A 25,833-nucleotide genomic window follows, 5' to 3' on the forward strand; every position below is an offset into this window, starting at 1 on the left:
GCCTTCTGAAAACTGAAACAAAATGAAAAAGAAAAACAAAGCAAGAAAAAAAACCAACACAAGCCAGAACCTACATCTTCTCTACTTCGGTGAACATTTATTACAGTTTGAGTTGTGAATAATGCAGCTACCAAGCCCCAGCTACCTTATGCTCCAGGCTGGAGTCTTTAAACATCAGTGAAAAAGGCTTGATATGCTCTCTTCTCAATTTATCGCCACTCCGTAAGTCGATGGTGTGCTCTATTCGCTTGTTAATTTCCTCAGGCCCAGACTGGACATGCAAAGCTTGTGCAAGATGGTTTGGAAGCAGATTTATTGAATTTCTTGTTAGGGCAGCCAGAGTCTAGGGGAAAGCACATGCAAACAGAATAAACCTGCTGGTCCCCTTGGGTTAAAAATGCAATGTTTTAGTTCATGTTGCATTGCAAACCATTACAGCATTCCATGCAATTCATTCAATGAAATCTATAGAAGTGTAAAATAGTAAGTCTGTTCCACTAAACACATACAGTACATTTAGGGGAGCACTTTAATGCCTTCTTTTTTATAGACTAGGAAGTTTGTTGCTGCACTGAGAATTAGGACTATATTCCCCTTTTCAAACATGATATTTAATTATTAAAGCATGCATAAGGGGAGTACACACACCAAAATCACAGCAGGATATCTGACTCAATGGTGTGTTTTAATAAATAAGAATGGAAGCCATATAAAACAAATGCCACAAAACAGGAGTAATGAAGTTTTTCTTATCTTAAAGTTACTGGATGTGTGTAGATAAGGAACAGATCAGTTAGTCAGGAGTGAAGAAGGTGACATTTCTGATTACTTCAGCATGGGTTTTCAGATAATATATTCTTCTTCACTACTGGTATATTTCAGCCAATCTAGATTACAGTTAGGCTATATGATTTAACTGTAATTCATATTATTTTTTAAAATATTGTCTCAAATGCATTATTCCTTTGGTATTTCAATAACTAATCAAAGAAAAAAATTGAAAATACTTTTGCTTCACAAAGGAATTCTAGCAGAGATAGTATGAAGGGTGTTTCATCTTCAGCAAAGAGTTAAGAGTTTGCTTTCATAAAGAGAATAACTCATTCCCATTTCCTGGTGTCATTTAATGACAAACCACAGTGAAGCAGCTCTTTCCCATTTGAATGGGAAAATAAAATCTACTACTGTAATATTCCCAAGGGTTAAGAAATGTTGATGAATGGAAAGGATGTAAAACTTCATACATCATAGCAGAAGACATTTCAGCATTATCATGGATGGGAAATAAAATTCTGCCTGAGAAAAGTTATTCCATAGGTCCTTACTGAAAAGATCTTCAGCTGCATCTCCTATAGCATTGTTGAAACAGGAGTTTAGGATGTATTGTCACCAGATACACCAGAAAGCCTTTTGTATCATGGGATTACATAGGGCAAATGCTATAGGGAGGTTTCCCTTGTTCAGATTCAAACTATAATCAACAAACATATTCTAATAAATCTTGGACAGCACATTAAAACATGGGAAGGATCTCAGGTACCCACTGCCAAAGCTCAACTGACAATTTTCCTTACAATCCTAAAATCAAGTCCACGGACTGTGAAGTCACAGATAGTATTTCATCCATCTTATTTCTGGTAATTTAAGATCCAAAAATACAGTCAATCAGGATTGAAGTCTTCTCTCTGTTTCAATGAAAAGAAGTTTTCCTGTTTGTTTAGTAGAAAAAGGACTTCAGTAGAGAAAGTTTGGGAAGATACTCTACTCAATTCCTCCCTTCTTCTGTCTAGAAAATTAGTATCATCAACATAAGTAGAACAAAACACTATCAAAGAAACTTTTCTCACACTAAAGTTCCAGATATGACTGAATTCATATCTTGGCCTTGGAGAAAACAATCAAGGTAAGTGGATAAATGCTATATTACTACATGCTGTGATACTACTTTGGTTTAAGTACTACTACCTCTTTTAAACTGAGCTAGGAAGAAAAGCTTTTATCAATTTTTGGTGGCTGAAAGGGCACAAGTGTGTCTGAAGTCCCTGTTAAAGGACGACAACACATCAGATGGTGGTGTGTAAATTGATTCCTCAGAATTACCTTGTATTTCTACTTCTCCACTGGAAATGAGGGTGGAGAAATTCCCTAATGTTTTTCATGGGCATTTTGTTTTATTTATATGAGAAAAATAATCTAAATTCATCCTACCAAGATACTATATTTTGGTTAAAATTCTATTTTAAGCTGCGGTTGATATGAAAGCTTGTCTTCTTGCTGAGTGTATGAAGTGTATTACAACTCATGGTAGATGAACATGACATAATATCACCACTCTGGCCATGGTGCCTGTAGTATTGGTGCAGGAATAGACTCTGAATTTGCATCTATATTCAGGATATAACAAGGAAATTCACATTCGTGTTTCATAGAGTTTTCTCTCCCTCACATACATATACATACTTTAGAAAACTGCTTCCCTGTATTTAGAAATAACAACAATGAAAAAATGTGCAAATTATTCCCTCAAGAATATGTTCTAAGCACATCTTGTCTCTTATCCCCCTCTTTGCTCCGCATCTTTTAAGACTTCTTTATGCAAACACAAAAAAATATTGATTCTTTCTATTATCTCTCCTACAGTTTTGTGAGCAGCTCTGTGGAAGTCACAGTTGTGAATTCTACAGTGAGCTTTTGAAGCTTTCTGATGCTGACAATAACCATTCATCATAGAGGAACAAACATAAGGTTCTATTAAAAAAAAAGCCTAGCCAAACTTGCATCTGAAACTGAAAGAAGATGAATTAAAACAAACAAATAATAAAACTCAAGCTTTAGACACGTTTTATAGAAACTTTAAAAGGTAGCTTAGATTAGATTTTACTTCTTTCCTGCAACAAGTCCAAGCATCCTGCTGTCAAAAAGAAGGGAAATTTTTAATCAGTGCCATTTAGAAAACCCTAGGAAGGTTTCAAATTTTTTTTTTTTTCATACTGCAAGGACCAGGTTTTGGAAGGAAAAACTGCAGGTGGGATTCAGTTCAAGAGGAAGACGCCTAAATGAGGGTGTCTACATGTTTGGTGTCTACATGCCCGGTGTCTAACTTCTGTTTCTTCCAATACACACTCCAGATGCTTTCAGTTGCCCAATCATATGTAGCTGTGGTCAGCTGAGATGCCTTAGGGAACTGGACAATAGTCAGGAGCCAGGAGATGTGGCAAAAGACACAGGGACACTACATGCCACTGGTCAGTGGTGAGGACCAGCTGGGGTGGGCTGGGGTGTGCTGGGGTATCTCAGCATAGAAGTAACAATAACAATGGGGTAGCTGCAACAGGCAAGTGCCTTGGTTTTGAACTGAATTCCACCTTTTTGTCTAGACTTCTCTGTCATCTTGGCAGTCTTTTAGTATAATTTCTGTGCTCACTGTTTAGCCCCACTGCAACCACTACTAAGGTACACCTACAGCAGATGGACATTTTATTATGCTGTTTTTCCTAATTCGCATCCTGACAGGCCCATCAGCTGCCTCCAGCAGCACACACAGTGACCATGTCACGCTTTCAGCTACTTGTTGCAATGTACATGGAAGAAATTCAACTTTATCAGCTGTTAATTCATTCTAGAGGAGGAGACCTTCACTCTCTTGATACAAAATAACTTCTGTCCAACTTTCTTTGCTATAAGAAAGAAGCCCACACACTAGTTTCAATAAATGAAACCTCCATCCATATTGAGCATGTCTGAATTTCAGACAGGAACTTGCACCCTTTGCTTACCTCACGATCAGAGCAAGGGTACATAGTGATAATTGGGCTGTAGACAGGTGTAATTTTTGATAATATCTATGACTGCTTACATAAAAAGTGGTTATTTGTTACTTACTCATATAAACATATCTACAATTCACTGATTTAGGCAGTCCATAGAACATGAGTTTGAGGTAATGAGTATGGATTGGGATAAATTAGAGTTTGGCATAAGAACTCACCAGAGACTTCTTTTCACATGCTTCCTAACATAACTAGAGTTAAAAGTAATATACATGTGATCAGTTGCTCAGATTCTGTTGTGGCTTACATTGGGTAAAAAATCATTTAAATTCTATTGCCAAATATTCAAACATAGAGAATGATTCATTGTTGGGTTGCTGCTACTAGGATTCTAAAAGCCTGCTGCTTACAGTGACCTTTAAGCTGCTTAATTAGTGTTATTAAGTGCTTATTCTGTCCAAGACTGACATACCTCTGGAAAAAGCTACTATATCCTAGTATAATTTAAATCTATCATCTGAATTTTTTAGCTCAAATACATTATTTGTGAGCAGTAATGCCTATTGCCTCAACTGTAAATTAAAAATTACATAATAATTGAATCATACATGGAACAGCAGATTTTCAAAATCTTTTCTCCACCAAAAGGCTTATTGTAAAACTGTAATATAAAATTACAGCTTTTCCCACCACCACTCCAAATTCTTAAAAAAAACAGCGAGAAACTATTCTAAAGTAGATTGTTTATTGCCATAAGAAAAAAAAAAGTTTTAAAGCAACTGTTAAGCTATGCCTATTTCAGTTACTTTCAAGGCCTTTTTACTAGTATTGGGCAGGAGTTGATCAATAATAGAATAAACCCACTAATCCTTTATTTCATTCATTGTCTTTGTCAGCATCAAGGTCAGGTTTAGCTGAGAAAAGGGCCAACAAAATGATAGCCTACTCTGCATAGATTTTTTTGGACTACAGAAATCAAAATGCCTTAAAGGGAAAGAAAAAGAGAGAGAGAGATCAGAAGATGTTTACAGCAGCATGCACCCATACCTCTATTCCAAATGAAATGACAATAGAGAGACAGGTCAACAAAATACAGAGAATACTCTAAGGCAGTGTACATGCAGATACACAGATGTACAGGACATATATAAAACAGGTGTTTTATATAACTGCAAACTGAGCCATGCTCCAATTCAGTTTGAAGAGATGAAGACACTGCTGTGGGCTGATTGATTGTGAAATTTTATCACTTCTGAGCACATTTGTAAGAAGCAGAAGACAGTTGACGAAAGCAAGACCTCCACACAACAATGTTTAAGGTTCAACAGACAGTTCAGACAAGTAGGAATAAGGACGTGCAGCAGAAGAAAGGATATATCACGTCGTTACGGATCCCTCAAAGAAAATGAAAGAAAGTTTCAGCTGACCTTGCCTCATAAAGACTCATCAATCTTTCAAGTGCAGTGAAAAGAGTGGAGTCTGAGGCCGTATTAACCTTTCCATCTTTAATTCCTCTAAACAAGCAGACTTCACAGAACGATTTTTTTTACCGTACAATTGTTGGTTCCCAGGTTGCTGGCAATCAGCCATGCAGTGCTTTTGGAAAACATCTGATTAGGAGAAGTTGCAATTATCTCATATTTCTATTGAGCTACAGATGTCTTTAGAATCTAACTCATCTGCTAGTGAACCTTAATTATGTCCTAGAGTATGAGTTTTTAATATTTTTTTGTTAAAAAAAGTGAAAAATGCACAACCTTATTTCACAAGGTGCTTATTTTTTCTTTCTTCCCTTTTATATCAATAAACTACTTTATACTTTTTCCTCTGGTAAAATGTCCTTTCTCTCAACCCTTTAATTTTATGGCACTGCAGTAAAGCTATTCAATGAGATATACTCTCTGACTAGAATGTTCCTGCTAGTTTAGTGACATTAGATTATTTTTAATTACTTCTTCGTGGACTGGTTCAATTAACACTAAGCCATGCAGTATTTAGTTTCAGTTGGGAAAAAGGAAAAGAAAAAAAAACCAAAAAAACAATGAACCCAAAATCTCTGGTTCACTGGCATTTTCCCAGTTTGGATACGTGGGTTTTTTTGCCTTGAAAAAATTTGTTCAATCCTCTACTGTTACAGTACATGTTAGAATAAAGGTTAAGATGAATTTGTCTCCTCTGAGGCCTCCATTATTGAAATGCACTCAATCATGCATTCATACTCGATGACATTAAAGGAAGTTTGACTTACGTTTTGTTTTCCCACTATGTTATCAAATGGAAGTTCAGGGCTCCAGGATCCTTCAGTAAATGTAGCTCCACTGTTTCTCCTGTCAGAGGAGCTGACAGCCTCTTTCACAATATCTTCAGGTAAAGTCAACAGACTCTCCTCAGGTTGTTTAATTAAATAAGTCTCAATGTTATGTTTTCTCAGGAATTCATTGCGTTCTTTGCCATGCCCTTCTTCAACTTTATAATCCCCATTCAGGCAGTCCAGAGTGGCTTTGGAGATGTGAATCCTCCTGCATAAGCGAAATAAGTAGTAGTAAATACCGATTTTACTAGTATACTAGTGCTCTAGTATACATAGCTTCGAAGGAGGTTTTGAACTCTGCATATTATTTAATATCATGGATAAATAGAAGGTTTTCTACTGCAAATGATGAAAATTAAATAGTGTATTCAAAAACATGAGCTTTATTTGTGGTCAAGTACTCTCAAGATATGTTTACATCAATAAGATGTCATTAACGCACAAAGTTCTGTCACAGGATAAACACTGTGACATTCACATCTGAAACCTTTGCTCATAGTTAATAGTTTAATGGGAGACCTTCCTGAGTAAAATGCTATTCTGAGTGAAAAAAAATTGTACTTCAGGGAAATATATTGAGAGAAAAATAAATGGTAGGCATTAGAGCAGTTCATATGAAGGCTTTGATTTCCTTCAGTTTCCTGAGGTAGCTTAGACATTTGAAATTAATGGTCTTATTGTGCCATTAATTTCACAGTAGGGAAATAGGGGAACTGTGCAAAGGCAAGTGAGGTAATAATTTCTATTAAGACTAAGCAATGAGTTCAATAAGCTTTGGCTGAAGTTGAATTTAGATTACATAGAAAAGAACTCAAATTTTGCAATAGTATGATAGGCATTTTGTTGTCTTCCAACCAAACTATTTTTAAGAAATCTTCAAGTTTCTACATGGAGGGTAAATTGCAGACACCTCTAGAACACATCAACATGGTCAGCCATGCTGCACTGTACAATGCCACATCATGAATGCAGCAAGAGTTGTTCATTAGGCATTTATCTAGCCCAAGCAAATAGTTGTAGTGACTCTTTAAACCAGCTAATTTTTTAAACTTTGGGTGTATGTCACTTTCTGAAAGACAGACTTGCGTACAGATTCCTAGAATTCAGAGTGAGCTAAAATTCTTGATCTTGATGACACATGCTGAGGTGCTTTTCTCAGGGAATTTGGCTTCCTCCTGTGAAGGAAATGGTCCTTGCATAGCCCTTTGGCAACTTCCTTCTGGAACTCAAAGGATGCCAATAGAGTGTTGAATTGCATAATATTTTGATGGAATACAAGACTATAAGTGCATATATGATGTGTATGCATTTCCAGAAAATAAAATGCTAGTTGCATTTAAGCAGTGTGAAGTGCCCAGGAGTATCAGAACTTGGCACAAACTGTCTATGTGGAGCATTAAATATCAGCATCTAATTAAAAGATAAAAAATTTGTATCTGAGCCATTTTTTAAAGCTGCCTCAGCTTCCCTGCTCTTTCCCAGGTTTTGTACAACTTTCTGAAGTCATGCTGGTATAATGATCACAGAGATTAGTAGTATTTTGTAGTAAAAAAATCAGTAAAACTCATGATAAAACCCATTAAAAATGTTTCTCAAATATCAGCAATTTTGGTCTGGACTTAAACAGCAAAGCATGTGACCTCTCAGAAAGATGATGCATTTCCTAGTTCTAAGAAATCCAAATAGGCTAAAGTGATTTAACTAAGGTACTAACCTAAAACTAAAGAAAAACAAAAAGAAAGAAAGAGAAAGTGATACACCAGTTGCCAAGGTGACTATCTCTGTGTTTAGATTCAACTAGTATAATTTGGGAAGATTGTGTAATAAAGCCCTGAAATAAGGATTTTATGATGGATATGATAACAGCTTTAAGCAGAGTATGGAGATAGCTATTAATGTAATATCCTTAAATGGGTCAAATATTAATAAATAGTTGGCAGATTAAAAGTATTTTCTGGCTTCACCTATTGTACTGCTTGCTTAAAAAAACTTAAAATGTGGAGAGATATCTTTTAATTTTATACAAATATAGTACCTTGGGAACCTGAGTATTGAAATCAAAAATGTGTTGCCTGACCTACTCTTGAAAGCATATCAGGCCCACAGTGTTAGATGATACCTGTCATTGAGACATAATTGAAAATTAATTATTATGTAGGTTTTATGCAATTCAGTACTGGAGATTAATACCTACATACACTAAGAAAAGACTATTAGAAAATGGGATCATGGCAGAAGAATGTCACTGAAATAACACTGTAGGATCTTACATGGTTTCCTTCCCAGGTGTTGTGGACACATTTTTTACTCTCAGAAAACTGGAAATTACCATTTTTTTCTCAGTGCTCCTAATTGCCTTCTCTCATGGCAGCTGGGCTGTTGGTATGCTCCTTCTGTCAGGTGCAATCTCTCCCTGCATCACCCATGCTCGTGGGGCCTCAGGAGGACGCGCAGGCATCGAGTGGAAGAGCTGAGCCCCTTTTTTGCTGCTGTCAGAGTGGGTGAAAGGATGTTCCCCATCCTCAGCTGCCTCCCTCCACTATGCCCTCAGGAAAATGGTGCAGTTCATCTTTGCTCTTGTTTCACATGGTGAGAGCAGGACTGCTCACAAGCCCAGGGCAGCTTTCCTGATGAAGCTGATCTAGGAATGGGAATGACCTCGGTATTACAACAAGTAGGGGGATTTGAATGCTGGTGGCAGGGAGGAGTAAGGAGAGGCTGAAATCGACTTAACTGCTCTATTAAATCTGCTCTGCACACTAGGAAACTCTGATGTAAATCACTATTCTGAGGGGCTTGGTTCATTGCTGTCACATACAGGCTTTGTTCTACTGGCACACTGCTATCCAGGAAATCACTCTGCTCTGACAGACTGAAAACCTGCCAGGCATTTTTTCTACAGCAAGGCTGTGCATTTTCTGGGTTATTCTGTACAACTAATAGCTGTACGACTTGCACACATTAACAGCAATAGACTCTGCTTTTTTCAGATGTGGATGGTGAAACTTGAGTGATCAATTTGCTCATGGTAACAAAGCATCATCTTAGTCATCTGGGAGTATCACGTGGGATAAGCAGCAGGCAATGAAATTTTTTTCTGAAATTTTATACACGGGTGACATATGCAGAGTACAGAAGTTGTTCTCAGAGCATGCAGAGTTTCATTTTCTGCTAATTCCAAGAATACATATTAGAATAAAGGTTTACTATGTAGAACTGTGGAAGGGGCCTGCATTTGCAATATATGAAGCACATTTCCTTCCAACTTCCTGGGAACATGACAGCTCTGACAGATCCTGATGTGTTTGTAGGGAGTACAGCACATGACTCAGTTTTGATGACTTAAAATCTCTGTCACTCAAGGTGACAGCACCACTTAGACTTTTTTCCACATAAAGATGTCTGCTGCTATTGCTTCTAAATCCCATAGCTAAAAATGGAATTGTATAGGTGATCTTTCGTACATCTTTTGTCAATGGAAGGTGGAATGGAAAGTGAACAGAAGATTCCTGCAATCACTACTGTTGATTCAAATTTAGGATTTGCAGCTTCCAAATCAACATGATATACAGGTCATATCAGGCAGAAATAATATTCAACTTTCAGGTGAATCAGACACATCAGATCCACATTAAAAATACTAGGCAGCTTAATGGAAAACCATACATTTTCACATATAGACAGTTGAGATAAATATCTCGAAACATCTACTGAAGCATCAAATTACTTAAAAGACTTCCTAGAGAGCCTGCTGTTCATAACAACTTGTTATTAGCATATTGACCTATGAACACATAACTCTTCCCACATTTTGTGCATTAGGAAATAAAAGAAATTATAGCTTTGTACCTCATGATAGCATTTGAATGGAAAAGGTGAGAGAATGTAGCCTGGAAAATCTAATGAATTGTCAAAACCTAACTGGGAAATTTGGTCTACCTCTGAGGACTATATGGGCTGGAAACAAAAATTGATCTTTCTCAGAAAATCAAGGCTGACAAAGCAAAATAAATATTTTTATCTTGTCTTTTCAAATGTCTCTGCAAGCTGACCATTTCTACCCTTTTTGACCATAGTCTCACTAACCCTTGCCAGCTGCAAAATAGCAAAAAACAGGTCACAGTTGATGAAATAACGTAAGACAGTTAATCTGTTGGCAAGGTTCACAGTGTAATGTGCTGGCAATTTTTTCTGACTGTGGGAAATACACACTGCCTTACCCAGGAATTCCACCTGACTCGAGTTTGTTTGCAATATCCACGTCCCATGACCAGACATCAAACTGCCACTTCCGCAGGCCCAGCACTCCGCACAGAACCGATCCCGAATGAATCCCTATTCTCATGTCAATGTCATGCTTTGTTCTTGATCTGACATATCTGTTAAACAAAACACATAAAGAAAAAAGACTAGGCTTATAAAATATATGCCACGCTTTTCCATATCTTTTTGAAAAGGGTATGTTGTAAAACACCATGTCAATTAGCTGTAAAGTGCAGTCTAGCCTGTAAAATGAAGAGAGAACTTTCTAAGTATCAAAGGTACAGGTAGTGATAAAATTACTCTAAAAGCCAGGTTATCATTAAGCACTTAATTGCCTGCATGGTTCAGTGGCACACTTATTATTCCAATCGGATAGAAAGAGAAAGAGAGGGGAAAAGGTGTCTGAGTGAAAGTATTTTGTTGGACTTATTGGGTGTTTAACTTGGAATTATAAAATACATTTCAGGAATGGTATGCAACTGTTGGAACAGTATGGAACAATCAGAAACTGCATGGACAGTTCAGAAACAGGAACTATTTCCATCAAACCTGTGTATTCTTTTATATTCTACTGCCTTTTTTGAATAATTTTAAGTTTTTCAAAAATATTATTTTATTGACTGGGATTTTCCAGAGTTACTTTTTGTCAAATGATTAATTATTTTCATTATATTTGGCCAGAACACCATTTGCTGTGTTATGACAAATAACAAACTCTGTGAGTTTAAAATCAGTTTTGTCCATTCTGTGTAATGGTGAGGACCATTTCACCTCTCAAAAATAAACACATATGAGCATATTTGTTAAGAGACTGCTTTTCCAGTTCTGTTTGTGTGACAATAAGTGTTTGCACCAGAAATAGTATTAAAGCTTGTATTCATTAATCTTTAAATTGTGTGCTCCGGATAGGAAAAGCACATTGCTACTGGTGGTCTACAAACCTGCTGTGTCTCTGTAAAGGGCCTCAGCTCTACAGTCACTGAAGTCAATAGAAGCACAGCAAGATCACGCCACAGAGCAGGCAAAGAACAAACAGCTCTATTTCACAACTCTGAAGTTAACTACCTTTGCCTCAGATGCCTCAGATACTTGACAGATACTCTCTAGAGGACAAAAGGGTAAATTGCTCTCTGCATTCAATACTTGGGCTTTCATTGTTGCAACCGAGCATCAGCTCAGTTTGTAAGGGGGAAAGAAAAAGAGTTCTAAAGTGGAGAGAAACTAATTGTATAAAAACGTGAAGAATTGAAAATAAGAAATTAATCTTTATATCCCTTTCCCGCGCATTATGAAAACTTGGAGGAAAGCAGGCATGTGGTAAGTCTCAGGGCAGTAGTTTGCCTACAAGACCTGTTTATCACATCAGGAAACCAACATAATTCAGATATTTAAGAGAAAGAGGCTTTAAATAGTTAATCATAAAATAATAAAAAAGAAGCTTTGAGAATGCATTTGTCTGTGTTCTTAGAGTTTATAGTTTTCATTTACAAATTTCTTCATTGCTTTTCAAGCAAGAAGGCTTGAAATACCAAAATTAAACAAGCAATCACCTTTCTCTGGAAGATGGGATATGCAACAACTCCTCAACACTGAAGTACTTTAGGTGCTGTGAGAGCAGATAATAGAAGTGAGACCACTGTGATTTTAATTTATTTTGAATAATTTTTATGCGTTACAAAAAAACCTAAACTGACACTCATAGCTGTCAGAGGAATTGTCACACAGGATTGTTTCCTCAGTCTGCCTTTTTCTTTTGTTCAGATAATTATTTCTCATATTATGTCTGATTTCCTTATCTTGAAATAAAAGATAATTGTATCTACAAGAATAATTGAGTAAAAAGCTTTTCATTGAAAAATGCACTCAATAAGAGGACTTTGAGTTTAATAAAATGTTTTAATAACCTATATTTTTGTAATCTTTCTCTATACATACATAGACACACATGCTATTTTTCCAATTTCATTTCTATTTGTCATGTCCTGCTCTAGGTTTGTCTAGTTTAGAGAAGAGGAGGCTGAGGTGTGACCTGGTAGCTCTCGAACAGCTTCCTGAGGAGGGGAAGGGGAAAGGGAGGTGCTGAGCTGTTCTCCCTGGGATCCAGTGGCAGGATGCATGGGAATAACTCAAAGCTACATCAGTGAAGGTTCAGCTTGGACATTAGGAAACATTTATTTACCAAGACTGTGGCCAAACAATGAAACAGGATCTCTAGAGAGGTGGTTGATGCCCCAAGCCCATGATCAAGAGGCATTTGGACAATACCCTTAACATGCTTTAACTTTTAGTGACCCTTGAATCGGCGGGCACTTGGACTAGATGGTCACTGTAGGCCCCTTCCAAATAAAACAGTCTGCTATTCTATTCTATTCTATTCTATTCTATTCTATTCTATTCTAAATTTTAAATACTGTAAATTGTGGTCTTGTATTTGTACCTGATATGAGAACTAACACACACAGGTTTCGCTGGAGAGACCAGGTACAAATGATGGTGCAACTGAGAAACTGTGCCCCTCTATTTCCAGAGTGTTCACTAAGGATTGCTGGATTTAACTTTTCCTTTGTGATAAAAATGTGCTGATGGCCAGAGAAGGCTTTGGCATCCTTAATCAGCCACATAGGACTTCTGCATTTGTCCAAAACCTCACACAGCTGTGCTGTCCACACCACCTCCTGCAGTGTGCTGCAGACACTAATCAAGGTCCTATCCCCCTTGCCTTATCTGTTGTCTTTCACAGTCTCCCATCGACTCTTTATGTGCTGCTCAGGTGATATTTGATCTCAGCTCTTCATCAGCAGACAGAGTGGATTTGGCTTCCTGCCCACACCCTTTGGCTGAGGGACATTTTCTTTCTCTGCTGCAGTGCTGGTGCACATGCAGGGCTCTGTCTTTGCATCCTCCTCTTGTCATGCACAGCAATGTGCTCCTATGTTGATAAGTGGGAAGGCAATTGCAGGAGGGGACCTGATCACATGAAGTCACAGTCTGAGATATATTTAAACAGGCCTGTCCAGGACAGGAATCAAAGCACAAAAGTGATCTAGTCTCATTCAAATTACTTTATTATTTGCAACACAAGATTGAAAGCAGAAGTGTTGAGAACCTGTTATGGAAACATCAGTTTTCACAAAACTGCAGTTGTGAGATATTAAATTGAAAAAAGAAAAACAATAGTTTAATTTATTTACAAATTTCTTTGCAAAGACTAAAAAGTTTAAAAGTGAGATGATTTGTTAGTGTGTAAAAAGTAATGGAATTATAATTATTTTTTTCCTTTAAAATTTGGAGTGATGCGGGATGAAAAAGATTTCTGAATTATGTAAAAAGGGGACTTAATCATGGTCAAATCCAACTCCCTAGCAGCCAGACTACCACATACTTTAGGAGGTCTTGTTTATATACAGGTATAGGAAAAACAAAGCCTGAAATAGCAAAGTCTGGATCACCTTCATCAACACTGGTAGTTCTAACTTATTCAGAAAAAAACTTCTGTTAAATAATAGCATGTACTACATAAAAAATGTAGAGATAAAAAAATTAAGAGAGTCCATTTTGCATAAGCTCAGGTGTTCCACATCTTTTAATTATTCTCTCTCTTAAATTTATTCAACTATCAGTGAAACTTCTAATTAGAAAATTTATTTTCTTCAACTACTCCACAGGCTCTCTACGGATACATTGACAAAGTGCATTTTAGAAGATGAATTATTGATGATCTATAAAGCAGCCCTCTTTACCTCACAATTGCTTTGATATCTTATCCAGGATGAGGTAACTGTGACTGATGCTATTGTTGCCATTCATCTCATTTCAGTCTAGCCAGAGATAAAAAAATTCAATGATTTTAATTGGACCTTGGCATTTCCTTCTGGTCAGCATTCCTTGATGGGTATTTGATGTTTGTGGTGTTAATTGAAACCTTTCCTATTTGCATGAGAAGGTGAGCTAAAAGTCAGAAATTTGCTTTTCAACCTTTTCTGTAGCTGTCAAAAATCGGAATGCCCTGGAATTCAGGCCTTGAAGATTGAGAGTGACACACTGGCTGCTTCTGTGCTGACCAGTTCAACTGTGCAAGGTTCTGTCTATGCTTTGAGATACTTAAAACAACCCCAGAATGTTTTTTCATTCTCACAAAGCCCTCTCACAACCTGTTCCAGGTTCAACAGTTTGCATGTGATGAAGACCATTTCTAGTAGGTAATTTGAATGCAACTGCCTGGTTTTGGAATCAAAAAGACTTCAGAAGAATGGAGCTGGCCAGCCTGTTCCACTTTTAGTGACAGCTAAAATTCTCTGGGGTTGTTCAATTTACCCATCAAGATATAGTCATTATCATCCTCATGCAGGTGAATTAAGAAATTCTGTGTATTCTGGTTGAAGTAAGTAAGGATCTTAGCTGACTCTGCTGTGAGCAGAAGGATGGACAAGTGATTTCCTGGTGTCCTCTGCTAACTGAACTGTCCTTTGATTGTAAGGTTCAGTTATATAGAGAACGTTTTGGTTGGACTCAAGAGAATTATGGAATTTTCCTAATGTAATGCAAATGCTTTTTGGTGCTGACATGAAAGTGTAGTAGACGAAGTGAGGTAAGTGACCTTTTCAGTATGACTCTGGGAACTGTCATGCTTGTGAAGGAGATATCCATTATTTTAAAAAAGCTAGGTAACAGGATACACTAAACTACTGAAAAGTTTGAATAATACAGCACAGGTAATGTGACTTATGAGCTGTAACACTTCACAGATTAACTTTACATAGGTTGAATTTACAATTTAACGTAGATATTTTCCCAAGGTTCCTGTTTAAAAAAGCACCTGGATGAGTTTACCTTGGAGTTAGAACTGAAATCTAATGTCAGCAGAAACCATTATCTGGAGAAGTTTCATATTGCCAGACCCATCACTAACATAACTGACTTGCTCTGAATTCAGATAGATACTGTAGTGTCCTGCGGTGATGTTATGAAACTGCTTTATTCCTTAACCATCCGCTCAATGCCCAAGGACGCTGTGCCTTCAGGATGGACCCGGGGGCGGGGCCGGAGCCGCAGGACCCGAGTGCGGGGCGGTTCAGCGGCTCAGCCCAGCGGCTCGGGGGCTTGGGGAGCTCGGTGGGGCTCGGGAGGGAGCGCTGGGAGCTCTGTGCTGCTTTTCTGGGTTTCCTTTGTGCTCCAGCTAGCTGGGAAAAGGTTCTGTTGGTTTTTCTCTTGGTCTTTTTTTCCTTTTCTTCCCCTTGCCTCACTGCCTCCCTTCCCTCCTCGCTGGTCCAGGGAGCCTGCGGGGGTGGCCCCGGCTGGTCTAGCCCACGTGTCTGTTCCCTCTCAGGGAATTTGTTGTATTTTGAGGGGTTTTTTTTATCCTGTTCTACCCTGTTTTGTTTGTGTGTTGATAAACAGTTTTGTTTCTTTTTCGCACTTTCAATTCTTGTGACCCATTTGTCTCATTGACAGAGGAAGAGGGTAGGCCCTTTTTCCTTCGGAGGAGACACTCACTCTGGAGTGTTTCTTCCTGAAGTTTTGTCTCAAAAACCGAGACGTGGCTACATGAGCAGAGGTAATACTGCTGCATTCCTGTTTCTTATGTCAATCTGCTCTGAGAGGCAGGAAAATAATATAGTACAAGGAACTACGCACAGTATTATTAGAAGTCTGCTTTTTCATTTAAAAATTGTATTATAAAAATCGATATAATTATATACATACATACATACATATATACTTACATATCTATATATATACACATTTTCCAATATGGCCTTGATTGTGTTTGGTGGTGCATTCAAAGGAAAGGGGTCTCAGAAGTACATGAACCCATTAATCTCTACCTGCTTTAGTTCATATCATCATCCAACAGCAAAAACAGGGAAAGACAAACTGTCCTGGTGCTCTGTCCATTCACAGTCAGTGGCTCAAATGGACATGTGGAGGTGAGGATATGATCAAGTTTCAGTGTGAAACCTAATCAATCTTAGAACTGTCTAAAAAGTTCTGGCTGAACTTGTGAGTATGTCACAATATCCCTTTCTACCACCGCTCAGAAATGAAGGTAAGCCTTAGTTTTTGGGTTTGTGACAACATTCTCTCTTCTGTGAATTGGAGCTCATTGCATCATAGGCAGAGCCTTGTACATCATAGGAGAAATAATCTGTGGAAGGAATCCAGAACTGGATGAATGATATTATTATATAATTACATAGTTTAAAAATCTATTAATAATGGAATATGAAAGCAATTCCTGGCTCTTTTACTGCCTGAGTAACTTCTTTAACAAGCATCAATCACTTCATGATTTTTGTTAATACTCAACAGATGATGTTAAAAGCAGTTTTTTCATGCTAAAAGCAGGAAACCTGCCAGGGCAATCAGGTATTTTTGGCTGTGGGTTTTGTTTGGGTTTTTCTAGTTTTCCTTTTTTTTCCCTCTCTCATGAATTTGCCTTAATATTAGTACTTAATTACAGACTTTTAATGAAGACAAGCTGTTATTTAATTTCTGGAGTTTAGCCTATATTGCATGCTGGGACCATTTATTCTGTCATAATAGTTACTTTTTCAGATGGTATTTTAGTGGGAAATGATCCAGCAAATGAAACAACTCAGGACTCCTTGATTTACCAAACAAATATACCAGCACAAAGGTTTGTTTGAATTTCCACTGTTATGTATAGTGTGCCATTTTCATCACTGCACCATGAAAGCGAGTCCTTGAGGAGCTGAGTCTCACACAATCTCCCTTTGCCTCTCCTCCCAGTCACAGAGATTTCAGGAATAAGAACGTCTGAGAAGGTGGTGTTACCCCTGACAGCCACTTAGCTTGGGTCATAATTGTTAAAATGAAACTTTATCATCTGATGATGAAACATTCCACTGGTATCCAATTTCCATCATCAGTCAGTACAGACAAGCATTGATACAATAAAATTAAACACAATGAGAGTTATGCTGCATGTGAAAAGATAGGAAAACCAGCTGAATAAAAGAACTCCTCATGAAGAGCTTGTCTTTTTTACTTTAATTCCTATTTCCAGCTGCAGCTAAACAGAATTTACAGGTCCTTGGGTTTTGCAGCACAGATGGAGTTAGGATTTTTTCTCATGCCCAAATGTAGTGGAGCAAAACTGCCTTACTTTGGAGTAAATACCAGATTCCATGGAACCTTCCTGTGGTTAAAGGTTGCCCATCAATTGTTCTCAACAGTTAAGGGAGCAAAGAACAAGAAGACAGATTGGAATAACAATAATAGTGCTTCTTTTATGAGATTTTTAACAAGGCATGGTGATATAAAAAAAAATTACAGAGAAAATAATGATCTTTCTTGGATTATTTTGTTGAGTTCTGAACAGTTCCTTTCATCTGCAAAAAGAGTAGTGGAGCTGCAAGACTCAAGCTTAAAATCAATTTGAAGAGTCTCAATTAACAATAAATTAACAATTCGGCTGTATGGATATGTGCTGTATGAAAACACTTAGAAGTCCCTCGTGAGAAAATCTCTCCATAGATTTATTTTACATGTTGTGTAAAGAATGGATTTGACATTCTTGTTCTATTCCCTTTGACCATGCAGTCATCAAGGACAATAGAAGGAATATTCAGCAATTGTTCCTGAGATCATAGGGGTTTTTGGGCGCTGCCTCACTAGTAGGGTTGTGCTGATCGGTGCAACGTTACCAACCACCTGTTCTCTCCTGTCAGTGGAGAGAAATGCTTGTCTGTATAACTTCAATGCAGCTGTCAAATCTGAATGATGGTTTCTCATATCTTGAATCATCTCCCTATTACTTTAGACATAAAAAAAAAATATTTTCTGAAGTCTTCAGATGAAGATAAATAATTTTTTAATCATCAAAATACCATTTCCATCACATTTTAAATATGGTAAAATTCAGTGGGGACCAATGTGATAAAAAACTCACTTTTCTAAAGAGGGAATTTTTTTTCATCTTAACTGTGAGAGATATCTACTTCTTTAATTAATAGACTGTAGATAACTCCAAATTCCCTCAGAAATGTGGGCAGAGGTATTTCTAATATTCCATGGCAGGATTGGTACTCCCTGTCAACTGTATAAACACACATTAAGATAAGCAACATAAGGCTCCTATACTCTGAAAGAAAAGGCTGGGGGAAGAATCATCATCATTGCATAGACAGAAAATCAGATACTGGGATTATCAAATAAATTGGAGGTAACCTGAACTGAATTTATCTGCAATGGATGACACAAGTCCTGATGGACTTTGGTGTCATGGCTCCAACTGACAATAACTGTCATTTAAGATACTGAAAATAGAGCACCATTTCTGGATTACTGCCTTCAAGACCCTGTTCATAGAAGGGCATGGGGTGTTACAGACTTTCACTTGTGTAAGGAGATGGAAAGAAATTTACTCTCTTAGCAGAAAAAGGATTTACAATGAGTTGGCTGCAGCAGGTGTTACCAAGGAAATGCAAAAGATTTGATGTGTGTAGCCAAAAAATTTTAACAATGCTTGTAGATTTTTTATCTCTGTATTCTTTAATTCATGGTTCACTTTCACTGTGGGGATTCCAGAAACAAAATATTGATTGCTTTGTTCAACATTTAGCCTGTGATAATTGAATCCAGCCTTCTTAGATATCACTGTTGCATAATCATTATTCAGTTACATTTTCCATTAATTAATTTTAGTCAAATTCTTTCTCTATTAAGAGCTCAGTAATGCAGCTGCAGTGTGCATTAACTGACTGATGTATGTCAAGAGCAGACCCAGATAAAAGGGGCAAAGAGGTCTGGAAAAGAAGCAGACAAAGAGATTGGACAGCAAAATATCCAGGGAAAAAAGAGAATGCTCGTGTTAGGCAACACTGTTTTAGGGAAAACAGCAAAAGAAAAAGAATTTGGATATGAGAAACTCAGTAATTTTTTTATTGATATATCACTAAAAACCCATAAGTATGAAAAAGATGGACAAAACCTCTCTTGGACTATTACATATTAGCCAGTGTCATGGTAACTCATTGGATAAGCTCTACCCACAGGCTGCTGAAACTTGATTATTATTAATTGTAATTGCATCCAAATACAATAATCTATCACCGACATAATTATATTTACGTGATGGGAACACATTCCTTCATTAAAACACTTCCATTGCTTGTGGATTTAAGCAACAACCTAATTTAGCAGGTAAAATTAGTTCATCTGGCAAATCTCAGTACTTATGAGTTTGTCTATGAGCTAGTTTCCAAGCTAAAGGATAGCCAAAGCTGTCTATTTTGTGTTTATATTGTTATTTAATTTTATTAAAAGGATTATAGGAAGCAATTCAGATTCCTCCTCTTCAATCTCCTCTTGAAAATGACAACAGTACAAAGTGAGAACTGCCAAGAACTGTGAAACCTCTCAGTTGTACACACAGCTACTGTGTTACATCTCTGCAGTAGCACAGGTTGATAAAATCATTTAGTAACCGTTCCCATGCATTACATGGATCAAAAAAGTCCTGTTCTTTTCACAGTGATAATGCTGAGATTTCTGAACCAACATAAGAATTGTCTAGTAATAGCATTCTCCATAAAGAAGTTCAGGACACTGGCAGAAACAGTGAATCAGGGGGAAAAAAAGGCATTACCTGATAGTTTTGATCATGCTGAGTCCCATTTCAACACAGCAGTGTGCATGGTCCTGGCGAGGTTCTGGGAGCCCTGACACACAGTAGTAACAATCCCCCAGGATCTTTATTCTGAGACAATGATGTTCCTACAAACAAATGTATCAAAGAGAAAGAAAATATTTGCATTGTTTTTTTCATAATTTTAATGTGAAAGTAAAAATGGTTGAAAAATTACTGTAAAAAAACCCCAAACAACAAACCCCCCCACCTTGTTTCTGGATGTTTCCTTCTTGACATTAGTACAGTTGTAATTTATATCACTTTTGAAATAAAGTCCTTTACTTTTGCTGAAAAAAAAGGTATAGTGATTTTTCTTTTATGGTAATTAGAGACGTCCTTGCTGATGGGAAGAAAGGTTTCATCAGAGCTAGGTGGAACATAGGCCAAGGATTCAGAAACACCAGCTGAGATAATGAATAACCCAATTTAGCCTATGTTCCTCCAGGGCATCCTTTCCTGCCCCATTTTTACACTGGAAATAAATGAAAAACCTCTTTCCTCCCACTGAGAATTCCTTCCCACCTAAAGTTTCCACAGTCACACTCGAGTATTCCCAACAGCTATAGGAACTGATCAAGTATCTGCATGTCAAGGATGTCAAAGGTGTCTTGCATCAGGCTCATGCTGGGGTGGAATGATGTTTCTTTGGCATCCAGCTAGAGACATCCTTTACCCTAAGAGCAAATAGGGAGTTTAATTTCAAAAATACATATTAACGGTATCATTACCTACTGAAAGAGAATATTATTTTGTGACTTGATCATTATTTTAGAAGATCCTTTTCTCGTGAGAAGAAATACCTGAGTTGGTGAAACTTTTGTAGTTCCTAGCCCAGCATGTGAGACCAAGATTACCTGTAAATTTGCCCTGTGTATTCTGCTGGTTGGGCCCTCACAGGAGGTAATCAATTCACAGGACCAGAGAACATTACAAGTTGCATCAAGGAAGTGTTGTTATGATGGAGAGTAGTAGAAATATTGAGTCTAGTGTTAATAATCAATCAGTAAAGGCTCCAGTAACAGACCATTAAAAAGAAAAAATTAAGTAGGATCTAGGAGCAAATGTGAATGCTGGTTCTCCCAGGGATTGAGTATGGGTCCCCTTCAAAGTTTTGCTTAGGAAGAATGAAGCTTTGTGGTCAGTGTCAGATAAGCCTTTCACAATCCTGGAGTGGCACAGGGAACTTACATACTTGTACCCAAAGCTTTTTGTGAAGTCAGCTGAAGCCTTAAGTATACCAGTGAGGGTAAAATCTGCTGTGGGCACACGGCCAAAATAAGCCGATTCACCCTGAAATCTCCTTAAACCATCAGTAGGAACTGACTGTGTTTGAAGCTTTGGTTTAAGTCTCCAGCTAATACCAGTACTGCCTTTCAGAGTGCAGTGCCTTGCTATCCAAGTTTCACACAAAATTCCAGCGCGAACTCAGGCTTCTAAAATGTCAAAATTCATATGTAACTCTTCTCTTTCATCAATCCCTTCTTTTCACCCCCTCTTCAGACCCACACAAGAACATTTTTCATATGGCTTCAAATGAAACTGTACATCCTAAACCCCTCTGAAACATTTTTTTTTATACAGTTTCCCCATCAATGGAAAGAATTAGAGATTTGATTTTTTCCACTTATGTTTTTACTATAGAGTGAAACTATGAAACAAAAGTTAATTGATAGATACGTAGGACTCAATGGCACAAATCAGTGCATGTCAAACAGTAAGTGGGCTTCCTTAAGCTTCTCTCTGTGCTCCTCATTAAGACAAAATGCAAAGAGATGAAGATATAAACCACAGATTCTAGAGGTTTTTCGGCTTTTCTAAAGGTCCTGTTCAATTGTTTCTTACTCTAAGTGATGTTTGCTTTTACATCTACAAAATAAAAGGATAGTGTATAATGTAATATTGGTTTGACTGAGGTGGAATAAATCAAAAGGCAGCATTTCAACTCTTCAGAGCCACTACAAATACTTTACAAACAATAATCTCATAGTAGAATAGAGGAAAAAAAAAAGGGAAAACCAGTCAATTTCTAGGAAAGAAAGAAAGAATGGAAGAAAGGAAAGAAGAAAGATATATCTCAAGTATTATTATATTTTAGTTTTTTAATTGCATTTTTACACTCAACATTTATTATACCTATCTGATGATATGGAAACCCCTATTAAGTGAGAATTTCAGCACAGTTAAAGGCCATAGTCTACAACAGGACAAGACTGTTGTCTGGTTTGTAATACCTCATTTAAAATGGTTAAGTGCTGATTTCAGTTAATTCAGATGAGACTTACATCACCTTGCTGTATATCTGAAATTCCGAACAAATGAAACAACTTCAGAGGGATGCGCTTTTCATAACAAGAATCTTAATGCATGACAAGGCCTGATAATGAGGGTCTGATATATGCAAATGTGAGTGCATGTGTGTGACACAGGAAATCCATTCAACTAGTCATGAATGTTTTCTTTTTCTTGTCACGTGATGTCACCTGACTCATTTGCCAAAGCTCAGGAAGTCATCTACGGAGTGCGATATCCAAACGGAGATGACTGTGTCAGGTGTCCCTATGCCAGCTAGCAGTGGAGCTTGCCATTGCAGCCCAGGGAGAGCCAGGCAATGCAGTCAGGGGGGCCTGGGGACAAATTCAGCTCACAGCTAAAGCAGTTGGCTGGGCTTCAGTTCAGCTGTCTGTACCTAAACTCACCATGAATCTGTGAGACACCTGGGTCTGTGAAACACCCACACAGGACTAACAAACATGACATAAGATTTATGTCCTGTGGAACATTGCAGGGGTCAGGCAAGGTGTCTCTGCTGGCACAAGAAGCCACAGGGAGCTTTTAAATGACTCCTTGTCTTCCTATTTTTTTGCTGTTAATCATATTATTATGACTGTTAAATGCAATCTGTGCTACAGCCTGACTACATTGCTTTTACATTTGTTATTCTTCCCTAATTATTCCCATCATACTCATTTCAAAAGTAAACTATGGGCTTTTTATCACTGGAAATATTTCATCTAGAGGAAGATAATTCTCAGGAAGAACAGAGGGGTGATGGTATCTGCCTTTGGCAGAGGAGAGCTGTCTGGTCTCATGAGGTTCCCTGAGATAACTCCGTAGTTTAATCACATCTACAATTTAGACTGGAGGCTTTGTCAGACTGGTAGTATGAGAGCATTAAGGTTAGATTAATGAATAATGTGGGCAGCCATGCTACAGTTTTAAATCAGAGACTGAGTTTTGTAAGGGCCTGCCCACTTTTCAGTGGTATAAAATTATATTAGTAGCAATCAACATTTTCCTCACGCTGTAGAGCTCAAGCCCACTTCCTAAAATCATCTCACTGCAATGGTATCTAAGAGTAGCAAGTTGATATTAAATGAAAATGAATGAAAAATCTAAATATGTATGAAGAAACTGTAAAATGAGTAAATTATTTAAATTGGAGAAAATTGTCATACGGGAACTTTGATACAGGAAATATTTTTCACCACGGTGTTAATCCTTACACTGTTGTGAGGCTATTACCTCCTCTTTAATTTATTCTATTCCTCTTTCCTTTTTCATATGCAATTCTAGAAGTTGTCCTTGGACATGTAAATGACAGCTGATATTATACAGACATTCACATCAGTATCCATCAGCCTCACACCCCTTCCAATACTCATTCATTAATAGCATTTACTGAAGGGATCAATTAAATTCTCAGCATGTCACAAATAGGGGCTCTTTTCTCCCCTTATTTGCAGCTTTTCTTTTGCATCAAGTGGAAGATTAAGGGGCCTGATTCTGCCAAGATCAATTTAAATCACAATTTTTCCTGGGGATATTGAGCAGACTCAAACACCCAACTATTTTTAATAATAATTCTAGATTAATTCAGTGGCAATTGACAAGAAACCTTTTTCCAATTCACCTAAATCCAGAGAAAAAGAAAATATGCAGATTTTTCATAAATAATTACCTTGTATGTGGTGAATGATTTATGTTTGAGCTTATTAAATATACCCCTAGTGACTGGAAAGGAAGCAAAGTAAATTGGCATAAGGTGGAGCTGCAGAAATGAGTTGCTCAAATATCAAGTTACTGAAAGACACAGTCATAGACTTCATTAATATTTCTTGTTTCCTTCGGCTAAATTTCTGACATGGGGAAAAAAGTGATTTTGTTTTATAAGCTACGCCACTTTTCCAATTCTGCCTGTGGTGAATTAATCATTTCACCTAGTTTTGAAGGGATCCCCATAGGCTAGCAAACAGACCACAGAAAAGTCAAAATTTTTTTCAATTTTTATAATTTCAAGCTAAAAGTTTAGAACATTGGGGATGAAAAATTACTGCAACTGAACTACAGGACACAGAGAAGTCATACACATAAGTCTTCTTTTAAAAGGCAGCTGGAGTGGGAGGAGGCAGGGACTTGGCCTTTGTGTACAATAGCTCAGTTCCTGAAACATGTGCCAAAGGTAGAGGAAACCTGGATAAACCTCATTTCTCAGCATGAATCGGGTCTAGGCCAAAGCTCTTAATCAGCAGTCTGTTTTAGGGTGGGTTGGTGAGAGAGATCCATCCATATTTCTTCTATTGCAGCTCTGTCACTTTGGAAAAGAGAGCTGGGGCCTTGAGAGAGCCAGATGGAGGGGAGTTCCTAAGCCTGGTCATGTAGGCAAAAAGGAGTCCAAATATGGGACACAGTTACAAGGATTCTTTCTAATTTTTATACATAAAATAAAATAATTTTTTTTTTTTTTTTAAAGGGAAAATGTGACAGTCTTTCATTTGCCTGAACTAGGGAGTACATAAATATGGTCCTATGTTAAACACTTTCTACATATTTTAGCACACCATATAAGGAATGGGTTTTTTTTCTTTAGAAAAATCTATAATGGGGTGGTTACAACTTCTCTGTGCTGCCAGAAAAAATGGGTTTTGGGTCTCTTATGCTGCAGAAGGAATTGACGTACGTTGCTGAGTGAGTTTTCTAATATATTATATCAACAGCTTTGTTCCTTAACATACTGTAGAAGAAAACTGCTATGATTGTTGCATCTGATGATCAATTTGCCTTGCCGGCTCATGTTAATTAGAAAATTATGCTTTGAGTGATTTCAGAGGCAGAAATCCCCATGAGAAAGATTCAAGGTGTTTCTTTCCAGCTAAGGCAGGAAAAATTCTGCATGGAAATTCTGCTCTTAGGATCTTCTAGAACTTAATTGCTTCAGGTACATGGGACACTGGTTGACAACATTAGAACATGAGTCAGCATGTGCCCAGGTGGCCAAGAAGGAGGCTGTAGTCAGGTGGGGGTTGGTCTCTTCTCCCAAGTGACGAGAGACAGGACAAGAGGAAGTGGCCTTAAGTTGCACCAGAAGAGATTTAGATTGGATGTTAGGTAAAATTTCTTCATCTAAAGGGTTGTCAATCCTTGGAACAGGCTGCACAAGAAGGTGGATGAGTTGTCAACCCTGAAGGTATTTAAAAGACATGGATGCGATACTTAGGGTCATGGTCTAGTAGTGGCCCTAGAAATGTTAGGTAAATGGCTGAACTCAATAATCTTAGAGGTCTTTTCCAACCTTAATTATTCTATGATTCTATTAAGGATGAGCTGGAGAATTCCCAAGAATATACTTGTGAAGCCTAAATTTAATTCAAATCCTAATTTAGTCACAAAGTGGGGCTTCTTTTTGGGGGAGGTTGAATTTGTGTAATTCTTAGTCTATAAATCACTGGGAAATTTTAAAACAAATTTTATTTAATCTGTCATTTTCATCTGACTTTTTTCCATAAAAAGCCTGTATACTATCACTTCTTAAAGTGTTTTGTGGACTGGGGTTTTACTTG

General features: G+C 37.5%; 1 protein-coding gene across 2 annotated transcripts in view; it reads right to left on the reverse strand.

Annotated features, from left to right (window-relative positions):
• Window positions 1-25,833, reverse strand: part of ADCY8 (adenylate cyclase 8) — a 121,902-nt gene that overhangs the window by 37,980 nt on the left and 58,089 nt on the right. Inside the window, exons 5-8 of one of the 2 annotated variants that reach the window (XM_042035910.1) lie at window positions 19,955-20,082; window positions 10,302-10,460; window positions 6,019-6,289; window positions 146-343 (exon numbers count right to left, since the gene is read on the reverse strand). In XM_042035910.1, coding sequence (XP_041891844.1) covers window positions 146-343; window positions 6,019-6,289; window positions 10,302-10,460; window positions 19,955-20,082 — 756 coding nt within the window. The remainder of the gene's footprint in view (window positions 1-145; window positions 344-6,018; window positions 6,290-10,301; window positions 10,461-19,954; window positions 20,083-25,833) is intronic. The other variant, XM_042035911.1, reaches the window with a different exon arrangement.

Source organism: Corvus kubaryi, unplaced genomic scaffold (genome assembly GCF_017639235.1).
Source record: "Corvus kubaryi isolate FWS band 111438036 unplaced genomic scaffold, C.kubaryi_AGA036_p1.0 37385, whole genome shotgun sequence".
Taxonomy (NCBI): Eukaryota; Metazoa; Chordata; class Aves; order Passeriformes; family Corvidae; genus Corvus; species Corvus kubaryi.